General features: G+C 39.9%; 2 protein-coding genes across 2 annotated transcripts; both read right to left on the reverse strand.

Annotated features, from left to right (window-relative positions):
* Positions 1-214: 214 nt before the first annotated feature.
* On the reverse strand, positions 215-2,364 carry LOC133632296 (gastrula zinc finger protein XlCGF57.1-like). The gene has a single exon (XM_062024653.1). It carries the CDS (start codon positions 2,046-2,048, stop codon positions 1,401-1,403), a length of 648 nt encoding a protein of 215 aa, XP_061880637.1. The 5' UTR covers positions 2,049-2,364; the 3' UTR covers positions 215-1,400.
* Positions 2,365-11,708: 9,344 nt separating this feature from the next.
* LOC133632283 (gastrula zinc finger protein XlCGF17.1-like) lies at positions 11,709-13,722 on the reverse strand. The gene has a single exon (XM_062024633.1). The coding sequence runs from the start codon at positions 13,404-13,406 to the stop codon at positions 12,444-12,446; it is 963 nt and encodes a 320-aa protein (XP_061880617.1). The 5' UTR covers positions 13,407-13,722; the 3' UTR covers positions 11,709-12,443.
* Between the last annotated feature and the right edge of the window lie 7,590 nt (positions 13,723-21,312).

The following is a 21,312-nucleotide window of genomic DNA, read 5'->3' on the forward strand; positions in this document are numbered from 1 at the left end:
AGGCTTTTTTTTATCAGCGAGCAAAAGTTGCAAACTTTATCGTCGATTTTTCATTTTTCAGCAAAAATATGGCAATATCGCGAAATGATCAAGTATGACACATAGAAGGGATCTTCTATTCCCGTTTAAATAAAAAAAAAAAATTTCAGTAGGCCTTTAAAAATACGACTACGACAACTTCAGATTATTTTCTTTATTTTACTTCGACCCAAAATAGAACAAGCACATTCGGAAAATGTACACATCACAAATAATCATCTTGACAAAACACTTCAAGTTAGTTGAACATTTAGAGGAAAAAAATGGTGGATTTTCAAAAACACCTTGAACAACACAATGAACTTAGTTTAATAGAAACACTGAGATTAAGTCTAAGTCACAACCCATCTAGGATTGAACAAAAAACAAAATAAAGCATGAATAAAAACTATTCTATGTATCAACTACCTCATTTGTAATTTCCACATATTAATCCTGTGCTAACTCAACAAACCATACACACTGAGGTAGAAACTATTCAAGAATGTTGAGTTACTTCCTGTCTTCTAGACATAATGTGTATTGATAGAAAAATAAAAGTTGTGCAATGTGTGAACAATTTCAACAAAGCACAAATCAAAAGTTAAAAGACTGACAGTATTGCAGTAAATCACACACTGTTCACTTTCTTTACATTTGCACAGAAGACAATCATTTTCACAGAACTATATCAGTGTGCAGTGTCTCATGCTGCATTTTAAGTGGGGTTACTGATTGCTTATTTTACTCCTGTTTTACGTTGGGTGGAGGGGGAGGAGTCACAGCCCCGCTTTACCATCTACCTCTTGCTTGGTATACTTGCGACATCCAGTGGACACAATTAGAACAGCAGTTTCTTTCATTAAAAATGCAGCTGAATTTTACACTTCGCAACCTCATCTCACGGGCCGGATTGAACCTGTTATGCCCGAATGTCGAGGGAGGTGGGGGTTGGGTTGTGGGTGTTAATTGTTCATAAGTCTCTGATTTGCACGTCAACCAGTCTGAGGAGTAAAAGTTGGCAGTTTGTTATGCAAACAGTTACCCAGCATCACTTATGCGTCAACGTCAGTTTTGATACATCTCAACTTTGCAGTGAAAAAGGGTGTAGTGCAGGTTTTTGAGCGTGCACAAACTTGACACATGAGGCCCCTGGACTGAAGAAGGAGTAACCAAGCACTTGAAGCATCATCTATCTTACTGTTCAGGAAGGTTTCAGATACAGAGAAGACATGGGGTCATGAGTGGATAACATTATGCTCCAAATAATCCAAGTTTGTATGAATACCTCAGATATTTGTGAAAGAAGCAGTGAGGAGGTCCTGGGTAGGGTGGATGTCACCACATATGAGCAACATACCACAAACTAAACAGCTAATTGGTTATTTTCCCTTGTGTGTTCTTGTGTGTTTTACTGCATCTGCTTTATGTGTGAACCTTTTACAGCACATTGAACAACTGAATGGTTTTTCACCTGTGTGTGTTCTCATGTGTTCAGTCAAATGCTTCTTAATAGAAAAGTTTTCACCACAAATCCAACAGTTAAATGGTTTTTCACCTGTGTGTGTTCTCATGTGTGTAGTCAATATGCCCTTAGTAGAAAAGCTTTTGTCACAAACTGAACAATTAAATGGTTTTTCACCTGTGTGTGTTCTCATGTGTTGAGTCAAATTGCTATTGTGAGAAAATCTGTCGCCACAAACTGAACAATTCAATGGTTTTTCACCTGTGTGTGTTCTCATGTGTTTAGTCAAATTGCCATTTCGAGAAAAGCGTTTGCCACAAACTGAACACGTAAATGGCTTTTCTCCTGTGTGTGTTCTCATGTGTTTAGTCAAATCGCTATTTCGAGAAAAGCTTTTGCCACAAACTGAACAATTCAATGGTTTTTCTCCTGTGTGTGTTCTCATGTGTTGAGTCAAATTGCTCTTTTTAGTAAAACTTTTAGCACAAACTGAGCAGCTCAGACATGTTTTACCTCTCTTCTTTGAAGAGCATTCAGAGTGTTTGTTGTCAGTGTGAGTCCTCATATCACCTTCACAGTCTTTATCTCTGCTCAAAGGTTCTTCAACCTCGTCTTCAGCCTCACTATCTGATAGTGGAGCTAAGAGGTTGTCTCCTTGTGGTTTCTCTTCATCATCTTCAGTCTTCACAGAGAGAATACTCAGTGGAAACTTGGTGTAATCAGCTTCCTCTCGTCCTAGAAGACACTCTCCCTCCTGAGTGATGCAGAGTTCCTCCTCTTCCTTTTTAATGCAGGGTGGTTGTGGAGTCTCCTGCTTCAAAGTGGAGCTCCCCCCTAACTGAGGGGAAACTTCTTCTGGATTACCGATCAGCTGCTGGACATCTGCAAGACACAAACAACAAAAACACACTTTCTTCTATGTACTGTATGTGTGTGTAGTAGGGTTGTACAGTATACTGCTACTAATAAAGTATCGTGGTACTAATCAATTGAAATCGTTACTATAGCACCTTTGAAAAGTACCGGTACCGTTCTTTCATCTGAATGCCGCTGGGTGGCGGTGACTACAGAGCCAAGGCGCATGATGTTGAGTGTGTCAAAACGCACGCACAAAGCGCATACAAGCAATAACATGGTGGAGAGGAAGAAAGGCAACAAAGGACAATTCTATTGGTTAATAAAGAGGGTGCGTGAAGTGCAATATGGAGGTATTTGGGCTTCTAAACTAACAATAAATGTGACACTTTAAACAGGGAGCCGCCGCTCTGCAAGACTTGCTTTACACCTTTCCTGTTTGTGGGCTCCCAGACCGTGGTCGAGGAGCGCAGGGGAGACGTTCCCTCCAGGGCCCATGTTTTGTCGGGGGTAACACTGGGTCTATAAAGCTCCGCTTTATGGCGTCGCGACTAGTCGCAGAGGCTCTACGCTCTCCCGTTCGGTGCTTTTTTATGTTATTTATGTACGTCTTTGTTATTTTACTTTTTACATCCTGTCGGGCAAACAATGTCTACACCAGGCAGGATCTCATAGAAGACGGATCTCCCGGAGAAAGCGCCGTCACGGCCGAGTTTATCCGTGTAAACAACATCCCGGAAGAAATTGCGAGACAACCCGGATCTCCATGGTACATCATACCCGGAACAAAGTGCCGCAGGCGGCATAGAGAGCGTAAACAGAAATGAGGCTGCAGAGCTGGTCTGCTGGAGAGGCTGAGACAACGAAGGAACAAACCACCACTGCCGAGTATATTTTTCACAAATGCAAGATCACTTGCAAACAAGATGGACGAACTGAGGCTACAGGTAGCAACGAACACCACCGTGAGGAATAGCCGCGTGCTAATAGTCACAGAAACCTGGCTCCATTCATCCATCCCGGACCTAGCTATCGAGCTAACAGGCTACACTCTGGACAGGACAAAAGAGGCTACAGGGAAATCGCGGGGAGGAGGACTATTAATATTCACAAAGGACACATGGGGAACACACACAAGCATTGTGAGTAGCCACTGTTCCCCTAATCTAGAATATCTGACTATTAAATGTCGGCCCTTTTACCTGCCGAGGGAATACAATGCTGTGTTGCTAACCGCAGTGTACATAGCGCCAGATGCTAACGCTAGCACGGCGCTAGGTCAGCTGCATGATACAATCAACCAGCAACAAAGCATGTATCCGGAGGCTGCTCATATCATCGCAGGAGACTTTAACCATGCTAACCTGAAGGTAGTGCTCCCCAAACTACACCAGCATGTAAAATGTCCCACAAGAGGCAAAAACACACTGGACAAGGTTTACTCCAATATTAAGCTGAACTAGAGAGCTAGACCTTTAGCACACATAGGCCAGTCAGACCACATATCCCTGCTACTCATCCCAGCATACACCCCCACCCGGATAAGTGCTCCCACCACAACAAAGACCATCAACACCTGGCCTGAAGGTGCCACTGAAAAGCTGCAAGACTGCTTTGACACCACTGCGTGGGAGGTCTTTGAAGACGAGGACCTGGAGAAATACACATCAGGAGTACTGGGCTACATAAAACACTGCACAGACTCTGTTACTGTGGATAAGCGCGTCCGAGTCTATTCCAAAGCCGTGGATGACGAGAGAGGTGCAGAGGCTGCTGAGGGAGAGGGACACCGCGTTCAGATCTGGCGACGGGGAGCTCTACAGCACTGCCAGAGCCAGCCTGAAGCGTGGTATCAGGGAGGCTAAGGAGGACTTTTTTAACATAAACTATCTGTTATTAAAACATATCATACCATACCACCACCAAAGGAATGCAATACAACTTTTTTTAGAAAAACAAGAACATAAGAACTAGAAAGAAATACAAATATTTAAAGGGGCTCAGATGTTTGTAACTTGCTGTCAGTTACATTTTTCAAACCAAAAATATGACAAAGACACTACCAGCTATCTTATTTGACCATTAGTGTTTGAACAAAGCATACATTTTGTATTTTCTTGTTCTTTATGACCTCCAATCCTCTGCACGTTGATGTAGACATGTGGTCCAGTCTTCTCTTCACATCTCTTACTCTTCCCCAACATCTCTTCTTTCACATCATTATTTTCTTTACACAAGCGCTTGTTTTGCTCTTCCACTTTCTTCATTTGACTTTTGCATTCTTTCATCTCCTCTGATGTGAACTCCACTGCCTTCTTCAAGCTAACAATCATGGCGGCTCTTTCTTTACATTCTTCAACAAGGTCGGCTCATTTCGACTTTAAAGGGCTTGAAATTGTTTTCAAATGACAAAACTTCAAGTCACTCACCTTCATCTTTCGTCTTTATCTCCGTTGGTGATTTGCTGGAAGTTGGTGGCGCTGATTCTCTTTCATGTTCTCTTTTAGCGGACGTCGCCATCTTAGCATAGCAGTAGTCGTCCATCTTCTATCACGTCTTCAATCTTCACTTCAGATATCGCTCCAAACTCAATGCACGTTTCGTGGCTTTGGAAAATACCAATTGAGATATTTGTTGCTATATTTGCTGTGAATCATATGACTTTAAGATCGTGAATTCGAAGAATCTCCGAACAACCATAGCATGCGGTCTTCGTCTTTTTGCTTGGCTTCGAGTACATTTGCGCATGCGCTAGAAGTCAACAACATCCGTTTCCTACTCCACAGCAGTTGTTTTTCAAAATTAAAAGGCATTTTAATCTTGTTTTAAAACAATGGTTGGCAAAAGTATCTTAACATCAAATAATGGACAACTACTGTTTGAAAATAAAAAAAATATATATACAAGCACGTGCACATACTTTTTCCATGGCTGTTGTTCAAACCAGAAAAAGGGCAAACATTGAAGAAAAAAAAATCATACATTTTAAATACTACAAGAAACAGAAATATTTTTCAACTTACTTAGTTGTTTTAGTTAAAAACCTTTATAAAGTCAAATGATTACTCTGAATAAAGAAGAAAAGCACTAAGAGTGTAGATCTCCACCAGGACCAATCCTATTGTTCACGTGCTACTAAATTGTGTGCCATCTCATGTGTATCGTGTGCTGCTATGACAATAAACTTCCATGAATCCTGTAAAACACCAGACAGTTAGTGTAGCTCCTTTCGATACACGGCACCACAGGAAAGTTCTTCTTTGTAAAACGGGCGTTTATTGACTCCTTCTTGCTGTACACACCATCCACGCCAACACGCCGTGAGAACTTACAAAATACAGTACAATACAGTACATCAGACTTTGATTTCACATCAATAAACACTCAGAAAGAAATGAAATGACAAAAATGCAATACCTCGTTGGCTGCTTTTAACAAAAAGAGGTTCTAATAATCACTTGCTTGAAGTGTTGCACAAATCATGGAATACACTTCAATGTTTGGAGGAGCTGAAGACAACGTGCTCAAGCACCCTCCCCTCTTGCATGTTCTGCCTTGTTTACAGTCCGTGGGGTCGCAACATCACAACAATCCTTCCGCTTTGCAACACAATTAACACAATCCATTTACATTTTGTTCAGGAGATTTTACAATCACACATTTTCTAATAATATTTTATAACTCTGCATCATTAACTTATCTATTAATATTTATGACACATATTTAAAGCATGCAAACTCTCTCAGCAACAGCTACACTCCCACCAAATCACTCATTGACCTGAAATGTGGGATTTTTCCTTTTTATCAAAACCAGTTTCAAGTAGAGATGGCCGATAATATCGGGCTGCCTATATTATCGGCCGATAAATGCTTTAAAATGTAATATCGGAAATTATCGGTATCGGTTTCAAAAAGTAAAATGTATGACTTTTTAAAACTCCGCTGTACGGAGCGGTACACGGACGTAGGGAGAAGTACAGAGCAGTTGCGTCTCCCAGTCAGCAGCCCCTCCCCTCTCCCCTCTCCCACACACAACACAGAAGTTGACGACTGCAGCATGAGAGGTTTACTGGCGACGCTTGATGACCTCATCAAACCGCCGCGAGCGGAGCATAACAACAACAAGAGTGTGTTGTTGCCGGTGCTGTAGCCGTGGCTAACAAGTGAGCTTGCTCGGTGACTGACTTGACTGATTGATTGCAACTTTTATTAGTAGATTGTACAGTACAGTACATATTCCGTACAATTGACACTAAATGTTTTTCAACTTATCCGGGTCCACGGGGTCCATGTTAATTAATTCATGGTACAAATATATACAATCAGCATAATACAGTCATCACACAAGTTAATCATCAGAGTATATACATTCAATTATTTACATTATTTACTCTCCGGGGGTGGGATGTGGAGGGGGGGTTTGGTTTGGTTGATATCAGCACTTCAGTCATCAACAATTGCATCATCTGAGAAATGGACATAGAAACAGTGTAGGTCTGACTTCGTAGGATATGTACAGCGAGCAGTGAACATAGTGAGTTCAGAACGACATGGTTTGGGATTATTTTGAAGTGTGTCTGACGGATAAAAAACTGGCAATTTGCAATGACTGCAAAAAGTTGGTTATGGGAGGAGGAACCAAGACGTCTTCCTTTAATACGAGCAATTAGATCTCCCACCTCTTCAAGAATCATAAGGAGATACACGATGAATACAAGCGGAAGATGGATGAAAAGCAAACACTGAAAAAAAGTAGTACCACACAGTTGTCGCTTAAAGACTCCGCCAAGAAAAGACAAAAATACAACAAAAACCACCCCAAGGCGAAAGCCCACGTTGTGGTCAGGTACAACGCACGCAGTGTGGCAAAAGTTACGGTGGAGTTTGGTGTGGCTAGTCCATACTTGCCAACCTTGAGACCTCCAATATCGGGAGGTGGGGGGGCGGGGGCGTGGTTATTTACCGCTAGAATTCACCAACTCGAGTATTTCATATATATATATGTATATATATATATATATATATATGTATATATATATATATATATATATATATACGGCCTTCTTTCATCTCCGTAATATCGCTAAAATTCGTTCCATCTTGTCCACTAGCGACGCTGAGATCATTATTCATGCGTTCGTTACGTTTCGTCTCGATTACTGTAACGTATTATTTTCGGGTCTCCCTATGTCTAGCATTAAAAGATTACATTTGGTACAAAATGCGGCTGCAAGGCTTTTGACAAAAACAAGAAAGTTTGATCATATTACGCCTATACTGTATATACCTTTATATACATATATATATATACCTATACTGGCTCACTTGCACTGGCTTCCTGTGCACTTAAGATGCGACTTTAAGGTTTTACTACTTTCGTATAAAATACTACACGGTTTAGCTCCAGCCTATCTCGCCGATTGTATTGTACCATATGTCCCGACAAGAAATCTGCGTTCAAAGAACTCCGGCTTATTAGTGATTCCCAGAGCCAAAAAAAAGTCTGCGGGCTATAGAGCGTTTTCTATTCGGGCTCCAGTACTCTGGAATGCCCTCCCGGTAACAGTTAGAGATGCTACCTCAGTAGAAGCATTTAAGTCCCATCTTAAAACTCATTTGTATAATCTAGCCTTTAAATAGACCCCCTTTTTAGACCAGTTGATCTGCCGTTTCTTTTCTTCTCTCCTCTTCTCCCCTGTCCCTTGCGAGGGGGAGTTGCATAGGTCCGGTGGCCATGGATGAAGTGCTGGCTGTCCAGAGTCGGGACCCCGGGTGGACCACTAGCCTGTGCATCGGTTGGGGACATCTCTGCGCTGCTGACCCGTCTCCGCTCGGGATGGTTTCCTGTTGGCCCCGCTGTGGACTGTACTCCCGCTGATGTGTTGGATCCACTGTGGACTGGACTTTCACAATGTTATGTCAGACCCACTCGACATCCATTGCTTTCGGTCTCCCCTAGAGGGGGGGGGGGGGTTACCCACATATGCGGTCCTCTCCAAGGTTTCTCATAGTCATTCACCGACGTCCCACTGGGGTGAGTTTTTCCTTGCCCGTATGTGGGCTCTGTACCGAGGATGTCGTTGTGGCTTGTACAGCCCTTTGAGACACTTGTGATTTAGGGCTATATAAATAAACATTGATTGAAATACTTGACTTTCAGTGAATTCTAGCTATATATATATATATATATATATATATATATATATATATATATATATATATATATATATATATATATATATATATATATATTTATTTATTTTATTTACATAAAAGACATACTTGAATTATCTATCCATTAGATGGCAGTATTGTCCTGTTTAACTTCTCTGTTCATGATGAGTATATCATTTCGGCCACCGTGTTCAATGGAGAAGTCTGTTCTACATATTTACAGGCAACATACACCTTCCCCTTCAAACTGTCCTGGATGAACTGAAATTCTTGTTTCCATTCGTTTTGGAACTTGCAAGCGTATTTATATTGTGGGAAAGCGGACGTGAGAACAGGCTGTCCCCACTCAGTCTCAGGTCCGCATTGAGCTGGAGGGGGCGTGGCCTCCAGCTCCGGCTGAATACCGGGAGTTTGTCGGGAGAAAATCTCTGCCGGGAGGTTATCGGGAGAGGCGCTGAATACCGGGATTCTCCCGCTAAAAACGGGAGGGTTGGCAAGTATATGGGCTAGTCTGCCCTGCATGGCACACACTTTGCAGCTTGCAGTGAACAGAGGTGCCCTGTCTCAACGCAGCATTTCAGAAGCTCTGACTGACTGCTAGGCCACTTCAAGCACTCACCACTAGCTTGCAGCACATTTGTGTTACTCATACAAATACGTTAGAGCAGGGCAGATTGAGCCCAGTTTATAATTCCCTGTTATACAGTATGCCAGGAGGACTATTTTATTGTGTACGTTATGACTCTAGTATACTCTGGACTGAAGCTGTGTGCCTTCATTGTTTTTGTAGCTGTTGTTTTGAGGCATGTTTAAAAAAAATTAAAAAATAATGCACTTTGTGAAAGTCAAAGTATAGTACATCCCATAGTTGTAGTGGGTATCAGGATTATCTCAGGGAGAGCAGGTCCCAAATTCCAAGCTGCTGTTTTGAGGCATGTTAAAAAAAATAATGCACTTTGTGACTTCAATAATAAATATGGCAGTGCCATGTTGGCACTTTTTTCCATAACTTGAGTTGATTTATTTTGGAAAACCTTGTTACATTGTTTAATGCATCCAGCGGGGCATCACAACAAAATGAGGCATAATCATGTGTTAATTCCACCACTGTATATATCGGTATCGATTGATATCGGAATCGGTAATTAAGAGTTAGACAATATCCGAATATTGGCAAAAAAGCCATTATTGGACAGAGCACACCTCTCTACCACTGGTGTGTGACGTCATCGCTGCCTGTGCAATGCCTTCCTGCGCCGGTCTAAACGAACACTGTGATTAATCATCATTCATTTATGGTAACGCAATATATTCTTTTTAGGACCCGTTTACACCAAGTAGGTTATCAAGGGTAAATCCCACCTAACCTTATCCTTGCACACACACACACACACAATGCCACCGTTTAAGACCCCCTCCCGCCTCTGTCAGCCGGCGTAACGATACCTAATACGCACGCGCGGAATATGCACACGTCACAGTTTTAACTCGTGTTGCTTTGTGTGCCAATTCTTAAATTTAACTTATCTTAACAATATCCAGTGTTGTGGTATTTCAATTAACTAGGATCCAGTGTGCTTTGGGGCCCTATTGTAGTGAATCACACATCGGAAAGTTCTCTTCTCGTCCGAGAAGTGTTGTATCCCAAATAGCTGCAATCGCTTTCTCTTAAGGTATTCATGTGTGATTTCCACAAGTGTCTGTACATGTAGAAGAAGGAGAAACACGGGCATGTCTGGATGACTCGCCTCCATATTTCCAGTGGTTAGCTCCGAGTTACGATACCGCTTTATTATGAAGCTGGCTGTGGCGAGTTCTTTCTGACGTCACTTCCTGTGTGGGGTGCGGTCTTTCTGGCGTCACTTCATCTCCGAACTCAGTTTGTAAACGATCAATGAGTCCATACAAAGCTAAGAGCCGGAGATTCATGAAATACAAGGCGCACTTACCCGTGTAAAAAAAAATGTCAGAGGAAGGGATGTCACGGCCCGGACACACACCAGTGCACAATCATCTGTGAGCTGCGCTGAGCGCACCTCCAAGAGCGCTCACGCACGCGTAACCCCGGCTGCTGCGGCCAGCTGCTTTCCACTGCACTGATGAGAGGGACGCCTACTTAAACCACCGCTACCAGAGATCCAGTGCCAGAACGTAGCGACCTGTACATTGTACTGTAAACTCGTCTCAAACTCCCTAGTTGCCTTTTTCAAAGCCTGATCTCTGTGTTTTCCCTGCGTAATTGTCCTGTCCTTCCTCGCCTCGCAGTTCTTGTGTGCGTCCCTGAGTCAAGCTGTGTGTCTTGTGCTCCTGGATCTTCCCTGTCTTCCTCGTGCTTCCTGGTTCTCCACTCCTCGCTTGCCCCCGGACTACGACGATTCGCTCCTGCCTCACGACCACTCTTCCGCCCCCGGACAACCCTGCCTGTCCAGTCCTTGTCTGACAGCACCGCTCCTCTCAACACACCTCCAACATTTACAGTAAAACACATAGTCCGACACCCATTTCCTGTTGGTTACATACACATTATATTATATATAATATATAGTTATATAATATAATATATTCTAAAATATTATAATTATATATATATATATATATATATATTTATATATATATATATAAAATGTATATATAATATATATATATATATATATATATATATATATATATATATATATATATATATATATATATATATATATACATACATATATATATTACCTTTAATAAAGACTGTGTACCTCTTGCTTGGTATACTTACTCGCCCGGGAACAAACTATTTGCTTGCCTAACAGAATTGAAATTGTGACATCCAGTGGACACATTTAGAACAGCAGTTTCTGTCATATAAAAATGCAGCTGACTTTTACTCTTAACAAACTTATCTCACGGGCCGGATTGAACCTGTTATGCCCGAATGTCGAGGGAGGTGGGGGTTGGGTTGTGGGTGTTGGGGGTTAATTGTTCATATGTCTCTGATTTGCACATCAATCAGTTTAAAGAGTAAAATTTGGCACTTTTTGGGATTGATTAATTGAGAAGTTTATTGACATCTTAAAGAATTGAATCCATGTAATAATTTAAAAAGGCAAATTGATGGCACAAAAAGCCAAAAGGCTTGTTTCCATTGTGGTCCATTGTGGGAACTGTTACCCAGCATCACTTATGCGTCAACGTCAGTTTTGATACATCTCAACTTTGCAGTGAAAAAGGGTGTAGTGCAGGTTTTTGAGCGTGCACAAACTTGACACATGAGGCCCCAGGTCCCTGGACTGAAGAAGGAGTAACCAAGCACTTGAAGCATCATCTATCTCAGTGGTTCTCAACCTTTTTTCAGTGATGTACCCCCTGTGAACATTTTTTTAATTCAAGTACCCCCTAATCAGAGCAAAGCATTTTTGGTTGAAAAAAAAAGAGATAAAGAAGTAAAATACAGCATAATGTCATCAGTTTCTGATTTATTAAATTGTATAACAATGCAAAATATTGCTCATTTGTTGTGGTCTTTCTTGAACTATTTGGAAAAATAGATATACAAATAACTAAACTTGTTCAAAATTAAACAAGTGATTCAATTATAAATAAAGATTTCTTCACATAGAAGTAATCATCATTTAAAGTGCCTTCTTTGGGGATTGTAATAGAGATCCATCTGGATTCATGAACTTACTTCTAAACATTTCTTCACAAAAAAGAAATCTTTAACATCAATATTTATGGAAAATGTCCACAAAAAATCTAGCTGTCAACACTGAATATTGCATTGATACAGAGAAGACATGGGGTCATGAGTGGATAAGATTATGCTCCAAATAATCCAAGTTTGTATGAATACCTCAGATATTTGTGAAAGAAGCAGTGAGGAGGTCCTGGGTAGGGTGGATGTCACCACATATGAGCAACATACCACAAACTAAACAGCTAATTGGTTATTTTCCCTTGTGTGTTTTTATGTGTTTAACTGCATCTGCATTATGTGTGAACCTTTTACAGCACACTGAACAACTAAATGGTTTTCCTCCAGCGTGTGTTCTCATGTGTCGACACAAAGAGTTGTTATGAGGAAAGCTTTTGCCACAAACTGAACAGTGAAAGTTTTTTTCTTCTGTGTGTGTTCTCATGTGTTGAGTCAAAGAGCCATTTTGAGAAAAGCTGTTGCCACAAACTGAACAATTAAATGGTTTTTCTCCTGTGTGTGTTCTCATGTGTTGAGTCAAAGAGCTATTTTGAGAAAAACTTTTGTCACAAACTGAACAATTAAATGGTTTTTCACCTGTGTGTGTTGTCATGTGTTTAGTCAAATCGCTATTTTGAGAAAAGCTTCTACCACAAACTGAACAATTAAATGGTTTTTCACCTGTGTGTGTTCTCATGTGTTGAGTCAAAGAGCTATTTTGAGAAAAGCTTTTGCCACAAACTGAACAATTAAATGTTTTTTCTCCAGTGTGTGTTCTCATGTGTCGAGTCAAATGGTTATTTTGAGAAAAGCTTTTGCCACAAACTGAACAACTAAATGTTTTTTCACCTGTGTGTGTTCTCATGTGTCGAGTCAAGAGAAAATTTCGAGAAAATACTTTGCCACAAACTGAACAATTAAATGTTTTTTCACCTGTGTGTGTTCTCATGTGTTGAGTCAAATGGCTATTTCGAGAAAAACCTACGCCGCAAACTGAACACTTAAATATTTTTTCTCCTGTGTGTGTTCTCATGTGTTCAGTCAAACCATAATTTCGAAAAAAGCTTTTGCCACAAACTGAACAACTGAATGGTTTTTCACCTATGTGTGTTCTCATGTGTCGAGTCAAACTGCTCTTTTTAGTAAAACTTTCAGCACAAACTGAGCAGCTCAAACATGTTTTACCCGAGTGTTTGTTGTCAGTGTGAGTCCTCATATCACCTTCACAGTCTGTATCGCTGCTCAAAGGTTCTTCAACCTCATCTTCAGCCTCACTATCTGATAGTGGAGCTAAGAGGTTGTCTACTTGTGGTTTCTCTTCATCATCTTCAGTCTTCACAGAGAGAATACTCAGTGGAAACTTGGTGTAATCAGCTTCCTCTCGTCCTAGAAGACACTCTCCCTCCTGAGTGATGCAGAGTTCCTCCTCTTCCTTTTTAATGCAGGGTGGTTGTGGAGTCTCCTGCTTCAAAGTGGAGCTCCCCTCTAACTGAGGGGAAACTTCTTCTGGATTACCGATCAGCTGCTGGACGTCTGCAAGACACAAACAACAAAAACACACTTTCTTCTATGTACTGTATGTGTGTGTAGTAGGGTTGTACAGTATACTGCTACTAATAAAGTATCGTGGTACTAATCAATTGAAATCGGTACTATACCACCTTTGAAAAGTACCGGTACCGTTCTTTCATCTGAATGCCGCTGTGAGGCGGTGACTACAGAGCGGAGGCGCATGATGTTGAGTGTGTCAAAACGCACACACAAAGTGCATACAAGCAATAACATGGTGGAGAGGAAGAAAGGCAACAAAGGACAATTCTACTGGTTAATAAAGAGGGTGCGTGAAGTGCAATATGGGATCACAGACTGTGGCGATGTCTGAACTAAATGGCAAGATGGATCACATCATAGAGAGGCTTGCTGGATTGGGAAAAAATGGATTGAGAGCTGGCATGGACGATTAGAGAAGACAGGCCATGAAAATGTCTGCTCGCTTGGAAAACAACATTCCTAATCTACGATCTGACTCCCTCGCATGGCCTTGACGCTGCTCAAAAACAGAAGAAAGGATGTTAGGAAACATCCCCGAAGGACACCTCAGCGAGGGACGCTCTGACTACCCTCCCTCCCTCCTCAACAACACCTGGGAGTTGAACTTTGCTTGCACTGCCTGCAGGGCGACTCCGGGCCTATAGACACAACAACAACTCACCCTAAACGATGGACGGACACACACACACACAAACACACACACACACACACACACACACACAGCTGCTTATTTCCCTTGGGGCAATGGACGGAGCAGCGACTGGCCTTCGTGGCCCCTCACCCTCCCCTCTGTCGCAAGTTTTATGTGTGCTATGGCTATGAGATTTTTTTCCTTGGCCTCAATCTGGACCCCCGCCCTGGAGTCCAGCCTTTGACTGAATATTTTTTACTCTCCCCCCCCCTACATATATTAGTTTCTCACCTTTTTTTTTTGAAAGGGGCACTGGACTTTCTGGCTGACCCATCAGCGATCCTTTTTCTGTCTCCCTGTAATGTTTTGTCTGATCTTGAATGGGATTGGGGGATCAATAAAGTACTATCAAAATCTAATCTAATCTAATCTTACTCACGTCACATACTGCCACTCTTAAAGGTGCACACACACATACGCTACTCTCACAACAGCTGCTTTAAAACACACCTCACCAAATGTGGTGATTAGTATTACCACCTTTGCTTCAGACTTAGGTCAACATTTAAATAATAAGCATTCAGATCTGCACAAGGAGTTTAAATAGTGACAGGTATAATGTAGTTGTTACACCTGTCCTGCTGCTCTCTCTTTACTCGCCCGCTCACTCGCTGACGTCACTCAGACAACACGTTGACATTCTCACAAACACACATACTACTCTCATAAGTTAACCAGCTCCCCTGCTGTGCACATGTACAAAACCCAAAACCTGTGAAGTTGTCACGTTGTGTAAATGGTAAATAAAAACAGAATACAATGATTTGCAATACCTTTTCAACTTATATTCAATTGAATAGACTGCAAAGACAAGATATTTAATGTCCGAACTGAGAAACATTTTTTTTTGCAAATAATCATTAAATCAGAATTTAATGGCAGCAACACATTGCAAAAATGTTGCCACGCTGTTGTAACACGTGGCTTGGCATTGTCTTGCTGAAATAAGCAGGGGTGTCCATGATAACGTTGCTTGGATGGCAACACATGTTGTTCCAAAACCTGTATGTACCTTTCAGCATTAATGGTGCCTTCACAGATGTGTAAGTTACGCATGTCTTGGGCACTAATACACCCCCATACCATCACAGATGCTGGCTTTTCAACTTTGCGCCAAGAACAATCCGGATGGTTCTTTTCCTCTTTGTTCGACGTCCACAGTTTCCAAAACCAGTTTGAAATGTGGACTCGTCAAGAACACAGAACACTTATACACTTTGCATCAGTCCATCTTAGATGAGCTCGGACCCAGCGAAGCCGGCGGCGTTTCTGGGTGTTGTTGATAAATGGCTTTTGCTGTGTTTGTGGGTGTTGTTGATAAATGGCTTTTGCTGTGCATAGCACAGTATTAACTTGCACTTCAGTGTTTCCCACACATTCATTTATTTGTGGCGGCCCACCACGAAAGAATTACATCCGCCACAAATAAAAAAATAAAAATTAAAAAAAATTATTATTATTACTATTTTTTATTTTTTTTGTCCTGTCCAGCTTCTCAGGCAAATCATATAGTTGATGTAGATGCCCATATAGGCTGTTCAGATTTACTTTACAAAAGAGAAGTGTAGGATACTTCTCTTGTTGCCTTATTTGTATTTGACCACTACTGTTTTCTGTTTATTCGTTACTGACTGTGGCAGGACACCTCTGCCTCTGTTTCACTTTATGTTGCTGGTAAATAATATGGTTGTAGTAGTAGGCTATAGTTAAATTATTTAGTATGCACTAATTAAAGGGGCAGAGCTTTAAGAGACATTTTAGCTTTTATATTTTATAAGATACATTTTTTGTAAGAACCACAATTAATAAATATATTTCAGTGAATAACTTATTGTTCAAATCTGTATATAAATATGTACATAAAGTGTTGTAATTATATTGTAAAATGGATGGATGGATGGACGTTTAAAACAAAACTGTTATTATTAATTAGTAAGTATACATTGTTTGAGCCTTTTTAGAGAAGATCATATCAGTGTAGTAAATTATGCAAATTACTCGATGATGTCATATTGACCACGCCCATAGCCACGCCCCCACATGTATCTTGGCAGTTTATGGGAAACACTGCATTTACAGACTGTACTTACAACTGCAGTTACTGGCAGTGGTATTCTGAAGTGTTCCTGAGCCCATGTGGTGATATCCTTTACACACTGATGTCAGTTTTTGATGCAATACCGCCTGAAGGATCCAAGGTCACGGGCATTCAATGTTACGTTCTGTGATTTCTCCAGATTCTCTGAACCTTTTGATGATATTATAGACCTTAGATGGTGAAATCCCTAAATTCTCTGCAATAGCTGGTTGAGCAATGTTGTTCCTAAACTGTTCAACAATTTGCTCACATATTTGTTGTCAAAGTGGTGACCCTCCCCCCATCCTTGTTTGTGAATGACTGAGCATTTCATGGAAGCTGCTTTTATACCCAATCATGAAACCCACCTGTTCCCAATTAGCCTGTTCAACTGTGGGATGTTTTTGCCACTTGTGCCAACTTTTTTGAAACATGTTGCAGGCATCAAATTCCAAATGTGGTAATATTTGCAAAAAATAACAAAGTTTTCCAGTTTGAAGGTTAAATATCTTGTCTTTGCAGTCTATTCAATTGAATATAGATTGAAAGGGATTTGCAAATCATTGTATTCTCTTTTTATTTACCATTTACACATCGTGCCAACTTCACTGCTTTTGGGGTTAGTAGATACGTAGACGCGCACACAGCTGCTTGGCTTGATGCCAAATATTAGCACAGTTAAAACTGCCCAATTAGCAGTCAACTAATGCAAGTGAAATGACTACATTTTGTAACAAATTTGTCAGAAAGTGTTTTAGTCTTATCTTATTCTGACGCAGTTTTGAGATGTTAGATTTCCTGTGCTCTTAATTTGGCGCTATAGTCTGAGACGTCATTTCCTGTTTGTAGCATTTCTGCGTAATATGGGCTCTTGGGTGATTGTGTAAACAGCATTGTGTAAGCGTTCCTGACTAAAATGTAAGTATACGTCGAATATAGCACGGTTATTAATGCTAAAATGCCTATAATATGTTAGATGTAGCCTTAACCGAGTGTTTGTTTGCAACAATGTTTCTGCTTGATGATATAATTCGCCAGCTCAACTTTCGCCCTGTTAATACATCTTGTTACACAGTAGTTACCCTATCCTACCACTAGAGGGCGACACAGACCACGTTTAAATCACAGTCTAAATCAACAGTGCTTATTCTCCATTCATCTCTAATGGACTGCTTTAATAGTCCATGTACATTTGTTTTATAACACATTGTAGAGTACATTATATTATATATAATATTATACATATCCTGTTGTATTATTGCATATTATATAGCCTAAATGTATCCTAATCATTATTTGTATGTGTTCCCTTTAGACGACACACACACCTATACTACAATTGTTCAACTTCATCATTAAAGAGTGTCTGAAAGCCTCTCTGTGCCCTACTCTCTGACCGGAGTCCTTGTCCTAAGAAGATACCAGACCAGCATTCCGCTTCAAGAGTAACCTACTCTATCACAAAATTCCTACCATTTGTGTTTTGTCTTTAATAAATGTGTTTTACCTGCTACATGGCTTATCTGTGTACATGTATTCATTGTTCTGATTTTAGTACTTCATTAATAATTGTATTTTTCTTACAGCACAGACCAGGAGTGACAACCATAAATGAAGAATAACTTTATATAATGTCAGTAAAACTTTCTGTTCTATTCTAATCTAATCCTTGATTATAGCAGACTATATGTAATATGGAAAATTGTAAATTGTTCTTTGAGTGCAACAAGAAAAACCCAAAGTGTTTAATGCCTTTTAATTTATATTTTAACCTTGTAAAATAGTTCTTTGACTGTGAGTGTTTAATGTAGTGTAAGATTTTCTGTTAAAATTAAGCCAATATTGACATTTTTCGTTGTTCCTTTTATTTAGAAAAGTATCTATACATTTAGTACCGGTACTAAATTATTGGTATGGGGACAACCCTAGTGTGTAGTGTTTCATGGCCATTCATTTAGTGCCTTGCCAGAATGATGGATCAATGTTTACATGACTTGTCATAGACTCAGAAAAGTTCAGCTAGAATCACAGAAAGTAGAAAACATCTGCTGCGATGGACATTAGGATACTACAAACTAACAGTGGGGAAAAAGTCAATTTTGAAATACATCGCAAAACTAAAAAAGATAATATCTATCTCAAAGAAGTCTGTAGTTAAGATATAGAGAACTTTTTTAGATATTAAATGCAATAAATGTGATCCACTTTCTGTACAATTACAATGATCAATTTATTTACTTTGTTTTTGACACAGTTTGTCCAATAAATAATAACTGTCATCAAGTATACATGTATACAACATTAATTTTAAGTAGTTTTTTGAAATTTTCAGTGACTTTGTAAAAATGGCAGTAAAACTCCATGTCACAATATTGCAATAGACTATTGTATCGTGACTCAAGTACCGTGATACATAGTTTATCATGAAGTCCTTTCCAATACCTCGTCTAGGGCTGGACAATTATGGCAAAACATAATAATCACAATTATTTTGGAATCACGATAAATAACTAAATTATTTATTAATTTGAAAACGAAAAAACAGCATGACCAAAACTCAATTTTAAATATAATCTAAAACAACCAAATGTACATTAGTAACAAATAAATAACACGTAAAATAAAAATCATAGTAACAATAAATTAAAATGACTATAGCAATATGAAAAACAAATCTAATTCAGGTTCTCTGTTAAAATTTTTCTGAATTCCTTTTCTTGAATATTCGTGTCACACCCTGGTGAAAGTTGTCTTTTCGAATTTGGGGCTTTGTTTAATTTCAGGCACATTTTTAACATAAACTATCTGTTATTTAAACATATCATACCATAGCACCACCAAAGTAATTCAATACAACTTTTTTAGAAAAACAAAAAGATAAGAACTAGAAATAAATACAAATATTTAAAGAGGCTCGGATGTTTGTAACTTAGACTTATTTTTATTGTCATTCAAATTTGAACTTTACAGTATAACAAAAACACTACCAGCTATCTTATTTGAGCATTAGTGTTTGAACAAAGCATACATTTTTTTATTTTCTTGTTCTTTATTACCAGTGTTGGGTTAGTTACTGAAAACCAGTAACTAGTTACAGTTACTAAGTACTTTATTTCAAAAGTAACTCAGTTACTAACTCAGTTAGTTACACCAAAAAGTAATGCGTTACTGTGAAAAGTAACTATTTAGTTACTTCTTTTTTTTCTTTTTTTTTTTAAGGCTCCCATTAAAGGCCTACTGAAAGCCACTACTAGCGACCACGCAGTCTGATAGTTTATATATCAATGATGAAATCTTAACATTGCAACACATGCCAATACGGCCGGGTTAACTTATAAAGTGACATTTTAAATTTCCCGTTAAACTTCCGGTTTAAAACGTCTATGTATGATGACGAATGCGTGTGACGTCAATCGTTGAAGTGGAAGTATTGGTACACCATTGAATCCTATACAAAAAGCTCTGTTTTCATCTCAAAATTCCACAGTATTCTGGACATCTGTGTTGGTGAATCTTTTGCAATTTGTTTAATGAACAATGAAGACTGCAAAGAAGAACGCTGTAGGTGGGATCGGTGTATTACCGGCTGGCTGTAGCAACACAACCAGGAGGACTTTGACTTGGATAGCAGGCGCGCTAGCCGACGCTAGCCGCCGATCGCACGGATGATCGGGTGAAGTCCTTCGTCCTTCCATCGATCGCTGGAACGCAGGTGAGCACGGGTGTTGATGAGCAGATTAGGGCTGGCTTGCGTAGGTGGAGCGCTAATGTTTTTATCATAGCTCTGTGAGGTCCCGTTGCTAAGTTAGCTTCAATGGCGTCATTAGCAACAGCATTGTTAAGCTTCGCCAAGCTGGAAAGCATTAACCGAGTAGTTACAGGTCTATGGTTTAATAGTATTGTTGATCTTCTGTCTATCCTTCCAGTCAGGGGTTTATTTATTTTGTTTCTATCTGCATTTGAGCCCGATGCTATCACGTTAGCTCAGTAGCTAAAGAGCTTCGCCGATGTATTGTCGTGGAGATAAAAGTCACTGTGAATGTCCATTTCGCGTTCTCGACTCTCATTCTCAAGAGGATATAGTATCCGAGGGGGTTTAAAATACACATCTGTGATCCACAATAGAAAAAGGAGAAAGTGTGGACTCCAATGAGCCAGCTTGTACCTAAGTTACGGTCAGAGCGAAAAAAGATACGTCCTGCACTGCACTGTAGTCCTTCACTCTCACTTTCCTCATCCACGAATCTTTCATCCTCGCTCAAATTAATGGGGTAATCGTCGCTTTCTCGGTCCGAATCTCTCTCGCTGCATTGTAAACAATGGGGAAATGCGAGGAGTCCTTCCTCCGGTGACGTCACGCTACTTCCGGTACAGGCAAGGATTTTTTTTATCAGCGACCAAAAGTTGTGAACTTTATCATCGTTGATGTTCTCTACTAAATCCTTTCAGCAAAAATATGGCAATATCGCGAAATGATCAAGTATGACACATAGAATGGATCTGCTATCCCCGTTTAAATAAATAAAAATAATTTCAGTAGGCCTTTAATGCCCTTTTAGCCTTCATTTCAGTACTGTTATTGCACCGGAGAATAATACAATCTGTTGATCAACTTGACATGCATTTGCATCACTGAACTCTGCTAAGCAATGTGGTCTACATACAACACACAAACAATGTGGTCTACATACAACACACAAACAATGTGGTCTACATACAACACACAAACAATGTGCTCTACATACAACACACAAACAATGTGCTCTACATACAACACACAAACAATGTGCTCTACATACAACA

Source organism: Entelurus aequoreus, linkage group LG17, assembly GCF_033978785.1.
Source record: "Entelurus aequoreus isolate RoL-2023_Sb linkage group LG17, RoL_Eaeq_v1.1, whole genome shotgun sequence".
In the NCBI taxonomy this organism is placed as follows: domain Eukaryota; kingdom Metazoa; phylum Chordata; class Actinopteri; order Syngnathiformes; family Syngnathidae; genus Entelurus; species Entelurus aequoreus.

Coding starts and splice junctions, on each gene's coding strand:
- LOC133632296 (XM_062024653.1), bottom strand. CDS start 2,048: ATGAGGACTCACACTGACAACAAACACTCTGAATGCTCTTCAAAGAAG.
- LOC133632283 (XM_062024633.1), bottom strand. CDS start 13,406: ATGAGGACTCACACTGACAACAAACACTCGGGTAAAACATGTTTGAGC.